This window comes from Procambarus clarkii, chromosome 16, assembly GCF_040958095.1.
Source record: "Procambarus clarkii isolate CNS0578487 chromosome 16, FALCON_Pclarkii_2.0, whole genome shotgun sequence".
In the NCBI taxonomy this organism is placed as follows: domain Eukaryota; kingdom Metazoa; phylum Arthropoda; class Malacostraca; order Decapoda; family Cambaridae; genus Procambarus; species Procambarus clarkii.
In genome coordinates this window covers 17,699,592-17,721,447 of record NC_091165.1, presented here as the reverse complement: position 1 = coordinate 17,721,447, position 21,856 = coordinate 17,699,592, and the positions used below count along the sequence as shown (strand labels likewise).

The 21,856-nt window shown below is 43.7% G+C and overlaps 1 protein-coding gene across 2 annotated transcripts in view; it reads left to right on the top strand.

The window, feature by feature from the left end:
* The window catches only part of IntS2 (integrator complex subunit 2), a 96,451-nt gene that overhangs the window by 21,228 nt on the left and 53,367 nt on the right, over positions 1-21,856 (top strand). For both annotated transcript variants that reach the window (XM_045745558.2, XM_045745559.2), the window contains exons 5-8: positions 872-1,084; positions 1,971-2,143; positions 7,531-7,731; positions 17,922-18,105. In XM_045745558.2, the coding sequence (XP_045601514.2) occupies positions 872-1,084; positions 1,971-2,143; positions 7,531-7,731; positions 17,922-18,105 (771 nt within the window). The remainder of the gene's footprint in view (positions 1-871; positions 1,085-1,970; positions 2,144-7,530; positions 7,732-17,921; positions 18,106-21,856) is intronic.

The window sequence follows — 21,856 nt, the reverse complement described above, 5'->3', positions numbered from 1 at the left end:
GGATGATCTGGGTAATATGGGTCCTACTATTCTTCATCCAGGAGACCAAGGGCCCTAAGGCCGACTGCATCCGAGACAGATTGGGTGGGATTTATCTGAAATATCTAGTGTTTTCCACTGATGTTGAGTCCAAAGCCCAAATCCCATTTCCTTAGAAAAGAGGATTAAAAACATAGGAAAAGGTTACCAATAACGTAGTGATCAAACACGTCTGCAGGAAATACCCCCTACAGCTCTCTTGCAGGAAAGACGAGTCATAAAGAAAATTTAACATCGAAGCGCAGTAAGGAGGTACAGACAACTTTGGCAAAGCCTCAGCGGCCAAGGAGGCAGGCAAGAATGTTCAAGTAGATGCAGTGCCTACTGAGGTAGGCTTATACATTGATTTAAGACATTGGATTTGGTGGCTGAGAACTCTCTTGTATGAGCTCGTGGTACTAGCCTCTTTTGGTGGCCAAGAAATAGCTTTTAGGCATCCGTGGCACCAGACCCTTGGGCATATTTATTTTAATACAGCTTTCTCCTTGCCTACTCATATGTCATTCTTTAGCCTAAAGCTCTAACTTAGGCATGAAAATAATTAAAAATTCATTAAAATTAGATATTATTAAGATACAAAAGTAAGTCTTATGATTTTCATAAGAAGCAATAAGAAACTTTTATTACTATTGTTTAGTTATAGACTATTCATATTTATTTATACTGTAATTATATTTATAGTTTCTTAATTGTTTGGAATTAGTTGTATCCAATGTCGCAGGTTTTAGATTTTTCCCCCCGTCGCAAGTGGCCAGTTACTAACAATTATAACCTACGCAACACTTTCTGATCATGGAATGTTTCTTAAATTTAACACCCTATTCTTTTTCAGGTTGAGCAGTGTCGTATGCCAGGTTTGGCAGTGTACCTAACATTAGATGCTGGAAAATGTGGATCTGGTGTTGCAGGAAGCAGTGGTAGCGTAGGTAGTAATATGTATGGAGGGGAAGGTGGAGATGTTGTCAGTTATGTGACAGGCTTGCTTCTCTCACATAACCATCAGCAGCGCACCTGGTTTGCACAGTTTGTCAAGAGTGGACAGAGGGTAAGCTTATTGTTATTTTTAATCTTTTGTTTTGTGTTTTCATTAAAGGGCAAGTTGCCTAATTCAAATTTTCTGCTAAATATCGGGATCATTACTAACATTTTTACTTCATACACTGTACCGTACTGTATAGGCGTATCAGACAGATCCCATCCCTCCCCAACCCTTAGATCCCATACAGCCTGTTTGCATTAGGTCACACATACCAACTGTGCATAATTCATAAGTAAAACTGTATTTGTTTAATTAATAACCAGGAAGCAATAAATCATGTAATGATTAACAATATTTAGTAATACTTTACACTTAACAGAAAGTTAATATTATTTACCCTAAATGATGGAGTTGTCATGCTTATCAAAGTGGGCACACTCTTTGAAAAGTAAAGTGGTCTAATTATTGGTGGAAATGGCATCAATTAGCAGATCATCTTCACTAGCTACTGTAGATGTAGGAGATGATGCACGGGTGACATAGTGGGTCATCTTCATTTTCGTTGGCTTTTGTAGAATTGGTAAGATTTGGGTCAGTCTTTTTCTTGAAGATTGTTGAGGATATTTCATGCATCTTATTGAAAGGGCTCCTTCACTAGCTCCTGGTTTTAGCACTAGTATAGTCAAGCCATGGAAAAATGTACTAGGACCCTTCTGATTTACCAGCAGTTGGGACCATAATTTAGCTCACTCTACAAGGAGAGGGAAGCCTGAGAATCGGAGATTTTTTTAAAACCTAGGCCTTCACTCATTTGCCTGGTGTATGTCTGGTGTGCACCTCTCTGAAGAGTAGTCCTTGCAGTTACCTCCTCTCGAGGGGCCTCTGGGTGGGTAGTTTCCATTAATAAAAGATTACTTATTCATCTGGATATAATTCATGATTTATTCCACAGAGAAAATATGAACAGCAAGCCTCTGCACTAGTGGCTCTACGCACTGACCTCAGTGAACGGCTGAGAAACCTCCTGCTGTTCAATAGCAACGATACATTGCCAGACTCACAAGTTATACATGCCACAGCCCTTCTCAGACTCTATTGTGCACTCAAGAGCTTGGCTAATCTTAAGTAAGAAAACTAACATTTTCTAGGGCTTAAGATAATAATTTAATTCACTTTAAAATATTTATTTATTATAAGTTTAATATTCTTAGTTTATCTTTTAAAAACTGTCCTTTTTTTAAATATTTTGTCTGTAAGGTATGCAATGTTATTAAGTATACACGTTCCTTGTTTAATGCTGCTATGCACATTGCTGCTGTTATACTGCTACAGTATTTCTCTCAAATAAAACAAAATTATTAGTAATAATGAATATGTTTGCACAGATATGAATGGGTGGTGGATGGGGGAGGAATGTGTACTCACCTAATTGTGCTTGCGGGGGTTGAGCTCTGGCTCTTTGGTCCCGCCTCACAGTGTGTGTAGTGTGAAGGATGTCTGGCTGTTTGTTATGGTTAGTCCTTAGCTTCTTCCTTGGCTACCAGGTCAATTCAACACACTGTGCTGCAGGATGGAGTTCCAGGTGACCTAGCAGTGGCTACTACATTTTCTTAACTTCCATTTTTTTTATAGTGGCCCAGCATCTTGGAGAGTAGCTCAATATGGTTTTGTGCAGTTTGCAGATTGCCAGCTTAATATTTTGTAGGTTCTCTTCTTAGTAGCTTCCCTTGCCATGCTCACTGGCTAACCAGATTAGTTAACCATGTCAGGCACCTGGAAACTACCAACTGGGGACAAGGGCCCCTTACAATTTTCCCTTTTTCCTTTCTGGGGCATAGAGCACACAGAGTTAGTGGCTGGGCTTCCAAGTTCTGTCTCTTATTCCTGAAGTCATCAGTTTCCTTGTCTCATGTGTAGGGAATACTGCCTTTCTACCACAGGAACAATTGGAGGCATCCCCTATGGAGTTTCTCCAGGGCTGATTTATGCTCTTTGGCAGGGCTCTGCAGTCATCTCTTCATCTTTTCTCTGGTGGAGAATGATGATTGGAGGTGCTGACAGTGGGGGTGGCCTGATTTTCCTTTCTTTTTCTTAGGTTTTAATTCGCAAACCTCCTGGGCAGGTCTCCTTTGTCAGTCTTTCAGTTTTTCTAGTGGAAGAAGAGGCACTTTTTGGAGTTGTGATGGTGGAGGTTGTTTGGTTTTCCTTTCCTTTCATGCTTTCTTTTGTAAGCTTTAGTTCACAGAACCGATGGTACTTCTGAGTAGGGAGTGACTCTACCTCTTCCCAGTTTAAGAGTGACACTTCCTTCTGTTTGCTTTGTTTCTGGGGTGGGATGCCAGTAGACAACCCGTTCTCGCAATTTCGTATAGTCAATATTGACTTATTAAATACGTGCATATGTGACATACTTAACATACTAGTTTACCTTGAAAAGCTTCATAGAAAACACCGACCTTACCTAACCTTCTTAGTATGTTAAGATAAGCATCTTATTGCTTCGTAATTACAATTATTACTTAACCTATTATAGGTATAGGTTAAGTAATAATTGTAATAACCTATACCTATTATAGGTATAGGTTAAGTAATAATTGTAATAACCTATACCTATTATAGGTATAGGTTAAGTAATAATTGTAATTATGAAGCAATAAGATGCTTATCTTAACATACTAAGAAGGTTAGGTAAGGTCGGTGTTTTCTATGAAGCTTTTCAAGGTAAACTAGTATGTTTAGTATGTCACATATGCACGTATTTAATAAGTCAATATTGACTGTAAGAAAGTGCGAGAACGGGTTGCAGTAGAGGGTCCTGATATTTTGGCACTAAATATATATATATTCTTATTCAAGTCTTACAGTTGCTCAGACCCACAGGAATTTGTTGTTGTTCCTGCAGCAGGATGGGAATCATATGTTAGAACTTTGCCTCGTTTTCCTGAGTTTGAGTTTTCTTCCATTTCCTGTCTATGATATTTGGTTCCTAATTCCTCCTGACTGGCAGTGGTGATTTCTCACATGAATGTCCATGTGATGTTGGCACTGTGGAAGGCATTGTAGTGCATTTTCCCTCAAGGGGCTTGATGTCTGTATTCAAACAGTGCCTCATCTGTTTCACTCATTCACCCTCATCACTCCAACACCTTAAGGAGTGCCGGACCAACCGGGCTGTGGTGGGTATGTGGGCCTGCGGGCCGCTCCAAGCAACAGCCTGGTGGACCAAACTCTCACAAGTCGAGCCTGGCCTCGGGCCGGGCTTGGGGAGTAGAAGAACTCCCAGAACCCCATCAACCAGGTATCAACCAGGTATCATCTGAGGGAGAATTTTTCCAATCTCTCCCATTGTTGAATTGTACACTGTTACAATTGAAGGAGCTTTGTGAATCACACAATGTTGTTTTCTTTTATATGGTCAATTCTCTATCCTGTTAGTTGTTGTCCTTTGGCTTTACATAGGCTCTGCCCAGGCTGTGTGCAGACTATTGTACTCACCTATTTGTACTCACCTATTTGTGCTTGCAGGATCGAGCATTGACTCTTGGATCCCGTCCTTTCCAGCTATCGGTTGTTTACAGCAATGACTCCTGTCCCATTTCCCTATCATACCTAGTTTTAAAAGTATGAATAGTATTTGCTTCCACAACCTGTTCCCCAAGTGCATTCCATTTTTCCACTACTCTCACGCTAAAAGAAAACTTCCTAACATCTCTGTGACTCATCTGAGTTTCCAGTTTCCACCCATGTCCCCTCGTTCTGATATTATTACGTGTGAACATTTCATCTATTTCCACTTTGTCAATTCCCCTGAGTATTTTATATGTCCCTATCATATCTCCTCTCTCCCTTCTTTTCTCTAGTGTCGTAAGGTTCAGTTCCTTCAGACGCTCTTCATATCCCATCCCTCGTAACTCTGGGACAAGCCTCGTCGCAAACCTCTGAACCTTCTCCAGTTTCTTTGTGTTTCTTCGGGTGGGGGCTCCATGATGGCGCGGCATACTCTAAGACGGGTCTCACATAGGCAGTGTAAAGCGCCCTAAAAGCCTCCTCATTTAGGTTTCTGAATGAAGTTCTAATTTTCGCCAGTGTAGAGTACGCTGCTGTCATTATCCTATTTATATGTGCCTCAGGAGTTAGATTAGGTGTCACATCCACTCCCAGGTCTCTTTCTCGAATCGTTACAGGTAGGCTGTTCCCCTTCATTGTGTACTGTCCCTTTGGTCTCCTGTCACCTGATCCCATTTCCATAACTTTACATTTACTGGTGTTAAACTCCAGTAGTCATTTCCCTCACCATCTCTGCAACATGTTTAAGTCCTCTTGGAGGATCCTACAATCCTCGTCTGTCACAACTCTTCTCATTAATTTTGCATCATCCGCAAACATTGACATGTATGATTCCACTCCTGTAAACATATCATTTACGTAAATTAGAAAGAGGATTGGTCCCAGCGCCGATCCTTGAGGTACTCCACTTGTTACTGTTCGCCAGTCCGACTTCTCGCCCCTTACCATTATCCTCTGGCTCCTTCCTGTTAGGTAGTTCTTCACCCATACTAGGGCCTTTCTGCTTACTCCTGCCTGCCTCTCAAGTTTGTATAGCAGTCTCATGTGCGGTACTGTATCAAAGGCCTTTTGGCAGTCAAAAAATATGCAGTCTGCCCAGCCTTCTCTGTCCTGCCTTATCCTTGTTACTTTATCATAGAATTCTAAAAGGTTTGTTAGGCATGATTTCCCTGTCCAGGACCCATGTTGGTGCTTGTTTATAAACCCAATGTGTGTGTAATTTCTAGGACAGATATACATCCATTTGTGTATACTGTACATATCCACCTGCAACATCACATGTTGCAGGTGATTGATACCCAACTGCAACATTGTGATCCTTTCATTATCAGTATGAAGTGGCATGACACTATCTCAATTTCTGGTGCTTTGCAATTTGTCTTGTCTGCCTGTGCTTCCTCTCCTGATGACTAGTCTTGTTGCTTTGGGTTGAGCTTGCAGTTTCAACTGGCTTTCCATGAACTACTACTGTTCCATCCAAGGAGTCCTACCTCAAGCCTTATTCTAGGACATGATTTTTCTGACTCTTACCTAGGTTTTCCATAGTACTCACCTAGTTGTACTTACCTTGTTGTGCTTGCAGGGGTTGAGCTTTAGCTCTTTGGTCCCGCTTCTCAACAGTCAGTCTACTGGTGTACAGATTTCTGAGCTTCTTGAACTCTATCATATCTACATTTGAAACTGTGTATGGAGTCAGCCTCCATCACATCACTTCCTAGTGCATTCCATTTACTAACTACTCTGACACTGAAAATGTTCTTTCTAATGTCTCTGTGACTCATTTGGGTACTCAGCTTCCACCTGTGTCCCCTTGTGCGTGTATCACCCATGTTAAATAATCCATCCTTCTCTACCCTGTCAATTCCCCTGAGAATTTTGTATGTAGTAATCATGTCTCCCCGAGCTCTTCTGTCTTCCAGCGATGTGAGGTGCATTTCGTGCAACCTTTCCTCGTAACTCATGCCTCATAGTTCTGGGACTAGCCTAGTGGCATACCTCTGGACTATTTCCAGCTTTGTCTTGAGCTTGACAAGGTACAGGCCCCATGCTTGGGGTTGCATGCTCCAGGATTGGCTTTACATACATGGTATACAAGGTTCTGAAAGATTTCTTACACAGGTTTCTGATGGCAGTTCTAAAGTTAGTCAGCCTTGCAGTACATCGCCAATGTTACTCTAGTGTTCTCATCTGAGTGTTGCTGGCATCACTACCAATTTAATTTTATTTAATTCTGTGCTTTTATTTTAATGCAATGTAGCTTTTAAGTCTTATCATGTAAGTTCCTAGGCTGCTCTCTTGATTTGCTACTTGTAAAACATGCAACTGTTTTGCATAGCAAGAAATGTGTGAATATGAACCCAAGCAACTCACCTGGTGTATCGAAGCTGATGCATAGAAAATATCAGTAGTACTGTGCTTTAATTTTTACAAATACATCACATTTTTAACAGATTCAACGATAACATAAAAAATACGAGGTATTAGGTGAGAGGACGGGTTGAATTTCCAGTGATGTTGTCAAACGCAAAAGTGATCTGGTAGACATGGGAGAAACAGTACAGGATGCAGAATTGAAAATGTATTCAATTATATGTACTTGCAGGATAGACTTCAGCTTCTGGGCTCTGTTTTCAGTTGCCAGTCACCAATTGCAGTGGTTCCCACCCATTTTACTTCTTATACCAACTCTTGAAATAATGTTTTAAGTTAGCCTTGACTATTTATTTTTGTTAACTCATGAATAAAGCAAGTATATGTATTCCTATACAGTATATAACTGTATAGGAAATCTTAAGCCACCTGGTATAAAAACCCTGGTATAAAATTTTTATATATTTATAAATATATTTTATACCAGGATATATATATTTTATACCAGGGAACACCTGGTATAAAAATAGTGATGTTTTTTGTATTCATAGTAATTTAAATACATTTTGTTTCAGGTTTAGTGAAGATAAGGAGATTGGCCTGCTACTGCAGCTAGTAACTTGTCATCCTCCCCCGTCAGCTGCTGGTGTGAGATTTGTTAGCACTGGCCTTTGCATGCTTATTGCCTGTCCCTCGCTCATATCCTCCCAGGAAAATGAAAGGAGAGCTTCAGAATGGATCAAGTGGTTAGTCAAAGAAGAGGCTTACTTTGCTGGGTAAGTTATAAAGCAAGTCTCCAAATAAATTTTGGGACAGGTCCCTCAGTAGCTCCCTGAGCTTAAGAACTGGTATCACAACTTCTTAGAAAAAATATTAGGCCTCTTAATTTAAAAATTAAGATCCACTTCAAATTACCGAGAGCTGAGACCAGAATCTGGTTTGTTCTATGTAGTGAGGGAAGCCTGGAGAGCAGAGATCTACCTGAAATCAAGAAAAAATCCAAGGTTAGGTGCATCAAAGAAAACAATGGCTTGAATGAAAATCGTAACCCTGATATAAACAAGGCAACCGCTACACTGGTTGTGTTGTGGAGGAAAGGTGAAGGTGTTGCAGTACTAGTGAAATAACACCTAAAGGTAAATGAAGTAATGATTGCCAAGCCATGAGAAGTTGACATAATTGCACTGGATATTTGTAATCAGCATGATGAACTGATATTCATAAATGCATACAGTCTACTATCATGAAACACATGGACAAAGAAGGAGCTTAATAATAAAAGATTGAGCCTCATAACACTCATGAGAGAGATTATAGCTAGAGCTGGTAAAGACAGATTACGACTGCTGGTAATCAGTGTCCCTCGCTCTTCACGGACTTCAGAACTTGAAGTCCATAGACTGGGAGGCCTACAAAGCTAGAAAGAAAGACTTATGGATCTGTAGATTTGTAAACCTCATCCCAGAGACATTTATGTATCAACACGTTGAACACGCTACAAGGATAAGGGAGGGAGATGTTCCTTCCATGCTGGATTTGATATTCACCAGGAGAGAGGAAGAGGTATTTGACATTCAGTACCTTTCCTCCTTGGGCAAAAGTGACCATGTTCTTTTGGGAATAAAATATGCAATGCATTATAATATAGAAGAGAATGAGAAGAGAAAGAGGGGCCTCGTAGCCTGGTGGATAGCGCGCAGGACTCGTAATTCTGTGGCGCGGGTTCGATTCCCGCACGAGGCAGAAACAAATGGGCAAAGTTTCTTTCACCCTGAATGCCCCTGTTACCTAGCAGTAAATAGGTACCTGGGAGTTAGTCAGCTGTCACGGGCTGCTTCCTGGGGGTGGATGCCTGGTCGAGGACCGGGCCGCGGGGACACTAAAGCCCCGAAATCATCTCAAGATAACCTCAAGAATGAGGAAAATGAGGCAGCTGAAAAACATGATTTCAGGAGAGGCCACTATGGTTAACTTAGAAAGTTCTTTAATGAATTTGATTGGAAAGTCTTGCTGTTAGGCAAGGAAGTAAATGAGATGCATGTCAAATTTTGTGAAACATATGATAAAGGCACAAAACATTTATACCAAAACAGAGACGAGAACTAGGAAACAGGATTGGTTCAACAGAAACTGCGAGAGAGCCTGAGACCCTCTTTGATACTAATGCTAATGATACTAAGCTTCTATGAAAAAGAAGAGACCTACAGTTCTCATACCCTTCAAAATGACCTGGATAAAATACATGTATGGAACAGCATTTAGCAAATAAAATTCAATGAGAAAAATGCCATTTTCTGTGGGGGGGGGGGGAGAGCCCCTCTGGCTTTTCAGGCTGAATGGATGTGTATAACTTTCTGGCATCAATCAATGTGCACAGAGTTCTTGCCTACCGGGGACCACGAGCCAGAACCTGGCCCCCCTCAAATAGAGGCACAAGGAGCAATGACCTATAGAAACCCCTGTGTCATTGGAGCATTCTACGTCTGCCATCGACTGGATCTGGCTCCCAGAAAGGTAGGCGCCCTGAAACAAACCTCTATTCTGATGAAACTATTGCTACCGAAAGCCGAACGAGAGGACTGAACTTCCCAAACGAAAATTAACAAATGAGCATGACATCATCATGTCACCACGCAACTGTCTTCGCAACCCCCCACCTCCCCGGGAGGTGAAAAGGGGAAGTCCAAGACCCCCACGCCAGCGATCCACCCTGCAGTTCTCAGGCTGTTGTGTTACTGGCGTGGTCTTGTGCCTCTGGCTCCTGCGATTTGTCTCAGATTCTATGCCTTGTGGCGTGAACTGTCTGTACTAGTGGTGTGCGAGCCAGGAGTAATATTCTTCAGTACTCGGGCTGCATGTGTCTAGGGCCGCCTTCCCTAAGTGCCCTGTAAGTACTACCCTTGGGGCCACCTTCCACAAGTCACCTTGGGATCTACCCCCTCTGTGTCATTTACTGCTTTGTACTTGGCTGCCCTTGGAGTCAACTAGGGTCTTTGTTGTCCATGTTTGCCTCTGGGTAGGGGGTAGTTTTCATAGTTTTCATCACTGGTAGGGGCACGGGGTACTGCACAACTGGTTTTCACCTCTTACAGCGACCGGCTCTGTTCCACCTGGGTACATTGCCCTCTTGCAGAGTTATACTTTTGTTTTTGTTCTTCTGCCTGGTGAGGGGGGTCTGCCTTAGTGGTTGCCCCTTCTGTGTTGGGGTGTATATATCTATAATTATATCTATTCTCAGTTTTTGTGTGGTTGGTGGTACCCCTTGTTAGGGGTACCACCAACCCACTCCGGACTCACGGGGACATGTCCGGACCCACTCCGGACTCCCCGGACTCACGGGGATATGTCCCAGGGGTTCAGCTATTAGCAGATTGTTTGGTAGTCTTGGGCGCCGGTTTGCAGTACCTGCCTGGGCTTCCCTTAGCGTGTTAATAAAACTTCCAGGGTGGCGGCGGAGGCATTCGAGCCTGGTCCTCCTGCCGGAGCTTCTGGGTCTGACCAGTGGGCCCCCCGTGTTCCTGATTTTTCGGCTGCTCCTGCCTTTTCTTAAGAGGCGGGGGGTGTGGAGGACGGCTCAGCCCCGGATCTTCGGGGTGAGGTTCCTGGGGCGGGGAAAGGGTTGACTTGGGGGGCCTTGGGCCCCGTTGGACTCTGCTTGGGTTTTTGTACCCTCAGAGCGGGGATTGGTGTTACTTAGTGTGGGGTTCTCTTTTGCTCCCTCCTTGTACGAATTGGATTTGGTGTCTACCTCTCACCGGTTTTGGTTCCGTGATCCCAATGGTTCTTTGGTTCCGTCTTTCAGGAGGTTTCCGGCTTTCCGAGTCCAGTCCCAGTGGGTGAGGGACGTGCTTGTGGCTTACCTCCTATACGACCCGGATTTTGCTTTTGTGATGGATCCGCGTTCCTTTGTGTATTGATCTTCGTGTCTTTACTGGGTTCGTTACGAAGTTCCAGAGTCGTTCTGGTTAGTAGACTGCCCTTTCTTCTTTTTGGTGGCGTTGCATACGTTCTGTCAGTCCCGCATGCTTGAGTGGCTAGAGGCTCAGACGGCGTTGCAGGTTTTCCTGGAAGCGCACTTGAGCATTTTATTGAGTGCTTGTTCACCTCTGCCCTTCTGTGGGATGTTGGTGTGATGCAGCTTCATGTGCATGTTCATGTGCCTTTTGGCTGCATTGGTCGCAGAGGACTTGCGTATGCAGGGCCTGCTAGCTTCGGCCCTGTGGTTCTTCTTCCTCCTTGAGCTGTCTTCTGACTGGCTTGTGGTGGATGTGTTGGAGCTTGGGGCTGCCTCTGGGTCTGGTGCGTTGCCTTCGAAGGCACGTGCATCGTCTGCACTGTTGAAGCTGTTTATGCCTCTCGATCCCCTGATTGTAGGGGACTACACTCTAGTCGGTGTGTAGGAATCACTGACTCCGACTGCGAAGCCGTCGGGATCGATGCCTTCAGGCAGGACTAGGCGAGGTGGGGTTACCTGTACCTCTTCCCCCCCAGTTCAGCTGTTGCTCCAAGTCTTGTCTCGCTTGGAGACTTACTAGGAAAGAGTAGTCCTCTTGGCTCATTGGTGGCCGGCCCAGCCTTGGTTTCAGGCGTTGCTTGCTCGGTGTACGAACCCGAGGTGTGGGGAAATCTGGTTCTAGTTTAATACTAATAAATGTATAATTCTATGAATGTAAAATAATAATTAATTCTAAGAAAGCTCGAAGGACCAGAATGCGATGTTAAATGAGAGAACCAGTGATTTATGGATCTCTATGATTAAATGTAAGAAATTCTATTCTATTATGCAATGAACCGTAAAATTCTATACATTCTAGAACCTCTTCCCATGACGCATTTTGGGGGGGGGTCTTCTATGAGATTAGTCTCCATAATACATAATGTGTATAATAAATTGTAGACACGATAAATATAGTAATATGCATACACATAGATTATAGATTATGAATTATATGATAGTAAAATGCAGCGTTCTAATAGAAATGTGAAAGATTGCTTATCTGTAAAGCAGACTTCACAGTGTGCATCTCGAAAATCATATACTCGTAGAAGTAAACTTGTTGCACAGGCTACTGCAGGAAACACGTGATCGTGGTAGACGTTGCGGTCTTGCATACGCTGGTACTCCAGCTGAAATACAAATATTATGTAAATTCCAAGCCAAACCCTAGAATCATTCATTTAATTCTAAATTCTAAATGGATTTGGGGACCTGGATTATGTAGGATTGTGTGTCGCCAAACATCGTAACGAACAGGGAGGTAACCTAATTAAATTTTAAAGGCCTTTAAAACCATTAAAGGATACTTCTCTTCCCTGCCGAATGTAGTGTCCGTAAAATTGAAGTTGCAGGATCAGTCTGGAGTCTGTAGATGGCCAGATGCTCCAAATTAAGACCAATGTTGATAAGCAGACTTCAGAGCACCTTTGCAATGGTAGTTGTCGTGTGTTTCTCCCTTCCTGCTCGAAGATGGTGCATGCGCATAGTTCCCAGTAGGGGCTCCGAGCATAAATTATATGGAAGGAAATGGGGTATGACGAATATTTATGCCGTAAATAAAGGGTGTTGGCGGCAACAATTATTTTCTCGTAATGCAGTCAATTAATTTAGACGATATTAAATGAACAAGAATGAATCTGGAGTGGAGATACGATTTATCATTCTATTCACTGGTAAAGCTAATCGTGGCTGTATAAATTAATTCCAGTAACATGATAGATTTACTAACAAAAGGTGAATCTATTAATAAATGATTATCCTTAATAAAAAAGCAAAATAAGGCTAGACTACTCAATATGTTAATATGAAATGTTCCCGGTGGCTAGCAGACTGACGCAACATTTCCACGATTCTAAGGAAAATTACATGACACTCCACATCCTAATGCAATCATCCGCCTCTTTCGGCAGGTCGAACCGGTCCGGTACATGGCTGGTTTGGTCTTCTCCTCTGCTCTTCGCATCTGGTCTTTTTGACACAGGTGTATCACCGTCTCCTTGGTGATCAGGTGGCTTCAATGATAGTGTCCCACCTGCGAGCTTTGTCTCGGCGACCGTGTGAAGTTTCCTGGCGTTTCTTTTCCCCATTTTCTTGCTCTTCGTAGGTTGTCTTCTCTTTTGGATCTGGTTGTCTTGTACTTTCTTGGTTTTCAGGACCGTCATTGATGCTTCTTACTGTCGCCTCATTTCGTGCGGCGCTGGCGGAGCTTGTGTTCGGGGTGGACGTTACATCCACCCCGTTCCATACGCTTTCTCATGCTTTGTTTCACCTCCGGCCTGCTCATGCGCTGCCTGAGCCGTCCGGGTCCTTGGTCAAGGTGCTCCCTTATCTTTCCTTTCCTCGGTTTGTGGTGGCCCCTTCCTAATTGATTGTATTGAGAAACAAGATTGTTTTTCCAAGGCCCTGTTTTTGTTGGCATTGGCCTCTGGGGGTCGGGTTGGGGAGCTTCCTGCTCTTCTCCGGCCCAGGGGTTTCTGCTCTTTTTGGTCCTGGTGGTAGGTTTATACGTTTGCAGCCTTCTCCGTCTTTTCCGGTGAAGGACGTGATGGCTGCTTTCCGGAGGGGTCCTTGGGTTATTGATGCTTGGTTGGTTCGGCCTGGGGTGCATCATGTGTTGTGTCCGATTGCGGCTCTTTGCCGTTACTTGCGTGCCATGACTGGGGATGTGCTTTGGGTTAATCCGGTTTCCCTCGTTCCCTGTTCCAGGGCTAGGATCTTCCAGGTCATCCGATGGATTATTATTAAGTCTAGTCAGCCTGCGGTCTATCCTCGCGCCCGTGCCATTCGGACATTTGCAGCTTTCGCTGCAGTGTTTGGTAACATGTCTTGGGCTCATTTCGGCCGTGGGGATTTGGAGGTCGCATAGATTCCTGGTCGCCAGTTATTTTGTGAGCGTGTCTGCTCTTGGGCATTCTTGTGTTGCTTTGGGTCGCAGGTTGCAGCCTGTTGTCTCGACTTCGTATTGTGGAGTTTGTGGCGGCCGCCTCCCCGATCAGCCCTTTCTTTTCCTTCTCTTTGGGTATGAAGCTCCAGGGAGCCGTAGGGGCTCCCCTCAGAAAACCAGCATTGAATGTAAGGAAACACCATTTTCTGGGTGAGCCCTCCCTCCCACCGGTTGGCATTTTTCTCATGTCTGTTGAAGCTTAGCTTCCGAACTGGAGTGTTGTGCAGCCGGCGAGGTGAGGTCCGGGGCCCCCCCTCCTCAAGAGGGGGAGGGGGGACTACACAGACGAGCGGCGCGGCAGTAGTATGTTACGTTTGCTTGTTTCCTTGGGATTGTAGGGAGTTGTACCCATTTGTTTGGCTTTTGTTGTTAGTTTCTTACCTGATGTGGGGTTTTTGTTTTGTTATGCCTACCTTTCTGGGTGCCTTACCCCAGTCGATGGCAGATAAGGAAAACCCCCAACCACAGGGGGGTTTTCCAGGGCCTTAAACCTCTCCCCTGAAACCTCTCTGAAGGGGCCAAATTCTGGCTCATGGTCCCTGGTAGGTCTGAACTCCATAGTTAAGACCTAATGTCCCAGTCTAATGTAACATACATTAGCCCAATAAATAAGCTCCAGGGAGCCTCCGGGGCTCATCCAGAAAATGGCGTTTCATTACATTCAATGCTTTTTATTTTTTGTTGTTGTTGTGCCTGTGGGTATGTTGAAGCAGCTTAAGGGTTAAGTGTCTTTGAAACTTTTTGGACTGCTCCTACCTTGAGAACACATTTGCCCCTCAATTTAAAAATCCCAAGGTGTGGAGGTGATTTTCATCTATGGTAAAAAATGCCTTAGTATTTTATATATAAATCTGAGTGCTATAAAAGTATTTCTTATGACAATTAAATGATAGAAACCTCCTCATGAATAGTCTGTCAATTTTTTCACAGACAGCTTGGAGCTTGTTTGAACAAGCAATGGTTAGTCTGTCGGTAAGAGCTGGACATAAATGTATTCCCTTAGTATTTTAGCAGATTATCTTGAAAGCTTAACAGATTTTTTTGTGAATAGGTGTCTTACTAGACCTCATTTGTTATTCTCTATGTTTGGCAACTAACTGATGATAGATCCACTTACCAAACATGGGAATATGGGACAAATTTTGTTCTCTTGTTCTTTTAGCAATCACATACTTCCAGTTGGACTGAAAAGTTGCTAAAATTCTTTTATTGGTTTCTAATCACCCAGTTAGTTTGTAGAAAAATGTTGGGAAGTGTGCTAGTTAACCCCTGATATCAGAAAGTACTTTAGTAGCCCTACACACTCCTGAGGGAAGACTGATTACCTGTAGGTGTATTTATTGACTTACTGTATTTTCTATGTACTGTTGTGTCAAAGTCTATCAAAAATATATTATTAATCACCTTTAAAATTGCCTCAAATGAGTCTACTAAAGAAATACAATTTAAATACATATTTTAAAAAGACTTAATAATATTTTTGAGATTCCGAGACTGCAGTTCCACATAAAAGTTTACTTCATTTCATATTCCTCTGTTCTTTCACTGGTTACTGTTTTACCATTATTTGCCTACTTGTCCTTCATGTGCAATTTTCTGGGAGGTTTCTTCAGTAGCTCTCCATAGGTTACTTGCTGATATAGCCAAGCCTTAAGAATTACATCAGGTCTCTGAGATGTTTACTTGCCTACTGGGAGAAAGGACCAGAATCTGGCATTCTATGAGAAGCAGAGGAGTCTTGGAAAGCTAGTTACTGCTTGAAAGAAAGCAAGTACATCCCAGGTTATCTAGGAGTCTGTTTACCTAATCCTTGCTATTAGTTTGGTTGTCGTGGCTTTTACGACCGATTCGGTGCCAGATTTTGTTGCAGCTTTCCATTATGTGATTCACATAAGGGTGAAAAAGACTCCTGGAGCCAACAGGCACCAGGGAGAATGGTGGAGATAGCAAGAGTGACCATCAGTGACCCAGAACACTAACTTGCACTTAAGAACACTACACACAGCTGTTTCAGACCCAGAAGCAGGCAGAGTCCTTCCTGCCCACCAAGGATGGGTCCTGAGTCTTCATCCAACTGCCTGTCAACAAACCAGCAGTTAGGGGTGGGTAATAGCAGAGCATCTTGGCAATACAAACACCAACCTCTAATTTTGTAACCAAAGACAAAGATAACTCCAAGCACACATAAGATGCAACAGGCAAAACCAGCAAACTGTTAGAAACCAGTTCTCTGCCAGGGAAAGATAATTCTGGTTACTACGGTAAGTGTGAACTGTCAATACAGCCAAATGCAAAGTGGGTGGCAGAGAACAGACACACAAGTCAAAAATCTGGAACAAAACCAAGGAATGGATCCGCACAGAAATATTGTTCCAAGGATAATCAGCATCACTTATCTTAAGGGGGCCTCAGATTCCAATTTGCCCTAAAAATGTAACAAATGAAAACTCGTTCGATTTCAATCAAACTTTTTTGACAAGTTCTATATGAAAAGTGTTTCATCTGGTCCAAGTTTCAGCATCGTAGCATAAATAGGAAGGGAGAAAAAAAATATTGAAGTAATTGTGAAAATTATGCCAAAATGGTCAAAATCGATTATCAATCAAAGTGTCAACTGAAATCATAGCTATGACTCTTTGCTATCACAATAGCATATATTAAACAAATATTATAATTAGTTTAATTGAAAAAAAAATTTAAGAAAAAAAAAAGCATTTTTTTTTTTTATTTTATTTTTTTTTTTTTCATTTTTTTTTCGGGCGATTTGCATCAAACTTACACACCTGACTGTACATAAGCCTATCTGTAAGGATGCCAATTTTGGAGAAAATTGGTTGATGTCAACCTCAGCCACAGATTTTAGAACCTTCATTTCTGTTTTTTTTTCAATTGACACAAACGTTTACAAAACTGATTCATTTTTTATTCAATTTACATGAAACTTACAAAGTATATGTGGAGGGCATGTCTCTACATTGGAGAGTTTTCATTTTTCTCTAAGTTCATTTATTGATTTTATAATAGCAGTAAACATGCCATATTTGCAAACAAAATTTTGGGAACTTTGAACATTTGTATTAGGAAAACTAAAGATGTTTTCGAAATTCTATATGTCAAGGTCCTTTATTATATGCTAATGTGTCAGAAAAGTCACAGAATAATTATATCTGAAACGTGTGTTCTGAAGTGTGGACTTGAAAATGTGTAAAAAACGTTGAAAAAAACAAAAACAAAAAAAATCTCCCTTTCTATTTACGCTGCAGTACTGAAACTTGGGACAATTAAAGCACTTTTCATATACAACTAGTCAAATAATATTGGTTGACATTGAACAACTTTGACCTGACAACCTGACGCCCCCTTAAATTCAAAATGTAACAGTGGCACCAGTAGAGCTGACTGTCCTCAGTCACACCAGGCTTGTGAATGAGTTAGCTGGCTGACCAAGACCCCCAGGTTGCCTGGGCTGCCATCTGGTAGCAAGCGAGTGTATCTAATTGGTGTTTTTCCCTGTAAGATTAGTTTGTGTTGTTATTGTCAGAGTTGCAATTTTTCCATTTAGTTGCTTATTTGTTTTATGATGGCTTTTTCTTGGTACTGTGGTGTGGAGCCTGATGCCCAGGCTCCCCCTTCTCTCTTTGATATGGCTAGAGTCTGGTTCTGATCCCAGTAGGTGTTAGTTGGTTCTTGAGTCATGGTGTGCTTCTCAAGGCTTGGTTGCTTCCAGGTTATAGCATTGTGAGCTACTTAAGGGTTTGCCAAGAAAATATAATATTGTACATTATACTTGAAATTTTAATATATTAGCATGGTAACAATTCATGTTTTATGGATCCAGTCTCATAATAATCAAATAATAATAATAATACTGTAGCTCCATATGATTGTTTCCTGATTAAAATTCAACATTCCTCAGTCGATATTTTGAATTGTGAATGGGCATTTGCACCTAGACAGACAGTGATGCTCAAAAACATTCTTGAGTATAGATGTGAAGAAAGTAGAATTATGTTCCTTATTTTCAGAGCCAGTGGTGTATCCTCATCCTTCGGTGCTATGCTTTTGCTGATGGCCATCCACTTTCATGTTCAGCAGCTGAGTGCCATTATTGAGTTGGTCAGTGCTGCCTTGGGAATGAAGGTCATTACTCGTGCCAATAATCTCTCTCGCATCAAGTACATATTCACCCATGATGTCTTTACAGAGCAGGTAACAATTTTGTTATATTAAGTGTAGAAAATTAGATGTGAAGAAGATGGGTTTCATTTTGAATATTTACAAGTCCTCACTCCATGAAAGTGGGAAGTGGTGTAATGCTCATGATGGAGTAGGTACAGTATTATCAAAACACTACACGACTCTTTTCAATACCATCTTAAATTGTGATTGCATCTGTGTGGGTTTTTGAGAAGGCCTCACTCAGTAGTTACACTTGGTTATGGCACTGGCACTCTTGGGCTGTGCTGGACATACCAGTCTTGTGTTGATATCTGCCTCATAGAAGTAGTACCATTTCACAACAACTTGCATTCTATATGAGGAGAGCAAGTGGAGATCAGATACCAACCTGTTACTAAGCAGAATCACTTAAAAATTGAAAATCACAAAAATTCTAAAATTTCCTCCAAGAAGTGTTTGATAATCTAAAAGCTACTAAACAAAACTCTGCATCACAAATGATCCAGACTCTCTCCCCCTCTCCCTTAGGACTGGCTCTTTGGCTCGTTGACCACCTGGTCACTTCACTATCTTGTCTGGTGCCGTGTTCACCTGTCAAATGCTGCCAGTGACAGCTTTCGCTGTTTTTAGTTTAGAAGCCAGTCATCATTTTGGGTTTAGTACTATACCAGTGTTTGGGGCCTTGCTTATAATGCTTCGAGCATGTGTGTGTGTGTGTGTGTGTGTGTGTGTGTGTGTGTGTGTGTGCTGGTTACCTTGAATATCTCTTATTTTCTGAGGGAAGCCCCGTCGGCTCCCTAGAGCTATCAGAGTGTTATTAGCTATATTAGTCTGGGGTTTCAGTCATATGGAGTTCTGTACCTACCAGAAATCACAAGCCAAAACCTGGTTCCGTCACAGAGGTGAAGGAAGCAATGGCCTATGAGAACTCCACTCTGTGAGAGTATATTCATGTCTGCCATCGACTGGTGCTAGGTACCCAGAAAAGTAGGCACCCTAAAACAGACCCCAACTAGTAGAAAAGTGCAACCTTAGATCGAATAGAGCCCAAGAACTGCCCCCAAGAAAAAAGGTAACAAGTAAATCGTCATCAACCTGACATCACACGTTCGTGCAGGACCCTCACCCCACCGAGCCGGCCACTAGATCGCCAGTTCGTCAACTGTGTAGTTGACGAACTGGCGATCTAGTATATCGATCGGGTATATGCTGAATACTGTCGCCTCTTATCATGCGGCACTGGTTAAGCCGCTCCAGCTTGCGTTTGGGGTGGTTTCACTTTGGCTCAGTTTCGTAAGATTTCTTGTGCATTTTCTGGGGGGGAGCCCCTACGGCTCCCCGTAGCTATCCAGGCTGATATACATCTCTTTAGAATTTGGCATCAGTCATTGTGAGTGGCATTCTAGGCCTACCAAGGACCACGAGCCAGAACCTGGCCCCCTCAGAGAGGCACGAGCAGCAATGGTTTATAGAAATGCACATGTGATTTGGAGCATTCTATATCTGCCATCGACCGGGACAGGCACCCAGAAAGATAAGTGCCCCAAAACAAACCCCCCTATTCTGGTTAAAAACAACGAAAATAGACAAACGAGTGGACAGAACTTCCCAATTGAAAACGAGCAAATGAGCATGACATCACACGAGCTGCGATGCATGTCTGCGCAGCTGCTCCCTCTTCCCGGGAGGGGGAAAGGAGGGGGAGCTGTGCAGACATGCGATCTTGCAAACGTTCCGGGACCTTAGTGGCATTGTGTGGCCTTGGGCTGTCAGTTGCAGCCAAAATTGTCCCGTCTTCTTCTTATGGCATGTGGTGCTGCCATCTGCCGGGGTAAGTTACTTTTTCTGGGGGGGGGGGGGGGGAACCCCATCAGCTTCCCAGACCTATCCGGGCCTATATGAATGTATTAGACCCTGGCATCAGTAAATATGCATGGAGTTCTAGACCAACTGGGGGACCAAGAGCCAGAACCTGGTCCCCTCAGAGAGGCACGAGGAGCAATGGCCTATAGAAACCCCCATGTGGTTGGAGGCATTCTATGTCTGCCATCGACCGGGTCAGGCACCCAGAAAGGTAAGTCCCCCAAAACAAACCCCTATTCTGGTGAAAATATTACTACTGAAAGCCGAACTAGTAGACAGAACTCCCCAAATGAAAACGAGCAAACGAGCATGACATCACCAAGTCACCACGCCGCTGTCTGCACAACCCCCCCCCCCCCATCCTTCGGTGATGGGGGGGGGGGTTGTGCATCCTTTATTGCTCCCTTGTTGCCTCTGGGTAGGGGGGTAGTTTCCGTCACTGGTTGGGAGCGTAGGGTACTGTGCAGCTAGTTATCACCTCTCAAAACGATCGACTCTGTTCCGCCTGGGCACGTTATCTTCTTGCAGGGTTTTTCTTTTATTTTTGTTTTCCTGTCTGGTGGGGGTCTGCCCCTTGGTTTAGTGACACCCTTTATTCTTTGTTGGTCCTCCGCTAGGCCCCCATGAGTGTACACGTCCCGGGGGTTCAGCTATAGCAGTTTGCTACGTAGTTTTGGGCGCTGGTTTGCAGTAGCATGCCTAGGCTTCCCTTAGCGAGATAATGCGACTAAGAGCTCTGGGAAACTCCGCGGGGGCTCTCTGGTCCAATGGATGCGACCCCCTGGGTCCCCTCTTGCTTTGTGAGAGTTTGAAGGTTGCTCTGTCCCCTTAGTCCCTTGTCTCAGGTTGACACTCACTGGTTGTGCTTCTGTCATGCTGCCTGTTGGGTCGGTGACACTTTCGACCCGGGGTCTTTCGAGTTTTGTTCCTTGTTTGTGCTCCAATTCACCCAGTTCACTGACCATGATATGCGGGTGCAGGCTGCTTCGGCATTGCATACTCGATTTAGGTTGCTGCAACTTGCTAGGATGATTGCTACCCCGGATGTCCCAAGACTGCCCTGTTTTGATTATAGGGACCCGGACTTGAGGGTGTTAATCGCCTCGACTTTGGCTTCATCCGCAGCCCCTTGTCCTTTTCCCTCTGTTGTTCGTCCTGGTCCTCCCACTTGCTTCCAGTTCCGAAGCATCTGAGGGTTTCAGAATCAGGGCTAGGTTTAGTTGACTTTGAGACTCGGGCTGTTTCGGGGGATGCCCTTTCCGGGATGGTGACGGATTCATTTGAGCCTGGTCCTCCAGCTGGAGCTTCTAGGTCTAACCAGTGGGGCTCCACTTCATTCCTGCTATTTCGGCTGCTCCTGCCTTTTCTTTTGAGGCGGGGGGTTTGGAAGACAGCTCGTCCCCGGGGTGGGGGAGGGGTTCACTTGGGGGCCTTGGGCTCTATTGGATCCTGCTTGGCTTTTTGCACCCTCTGAGCGGGGCTTGGTGTTGCAAGATGCGTGGTTCTCTTTTTTTTTTTTTCCCCATCCTCGTACGAGTTGGATTTGATGTCTACTCCTCTCCGGGTTCAGTTTCGTGATCCCGTGAGTTCTTCGGTCCCGTCTTTCCAGAGGTTTTTGGCCTCCCGCATCCTGCCCCATGTGGTGCGGGAGGCCTTTGCAGCTTACCTCCTGCGTGACCCAGATTACGGCGTCATAATGGATACTTCTTCTTTCGTTTATGGATCGTCCTGTCCATACTGGGTTTGTTATGAGGTTCCAGAGTTGTCCTGGCTTGCAGACTGCCTCTTTTTCTCCATGGAGGCGTGGCATTTGTTCTGTCGGTCCCAAGTGCTTGAGTGGCGCGAGGCTCATACGGTGGTTCAGGTTTTCCTGGGGGGCAGGCTTGAGTGCCTCAATGCGTGCTTGTTTGCCCTTGCC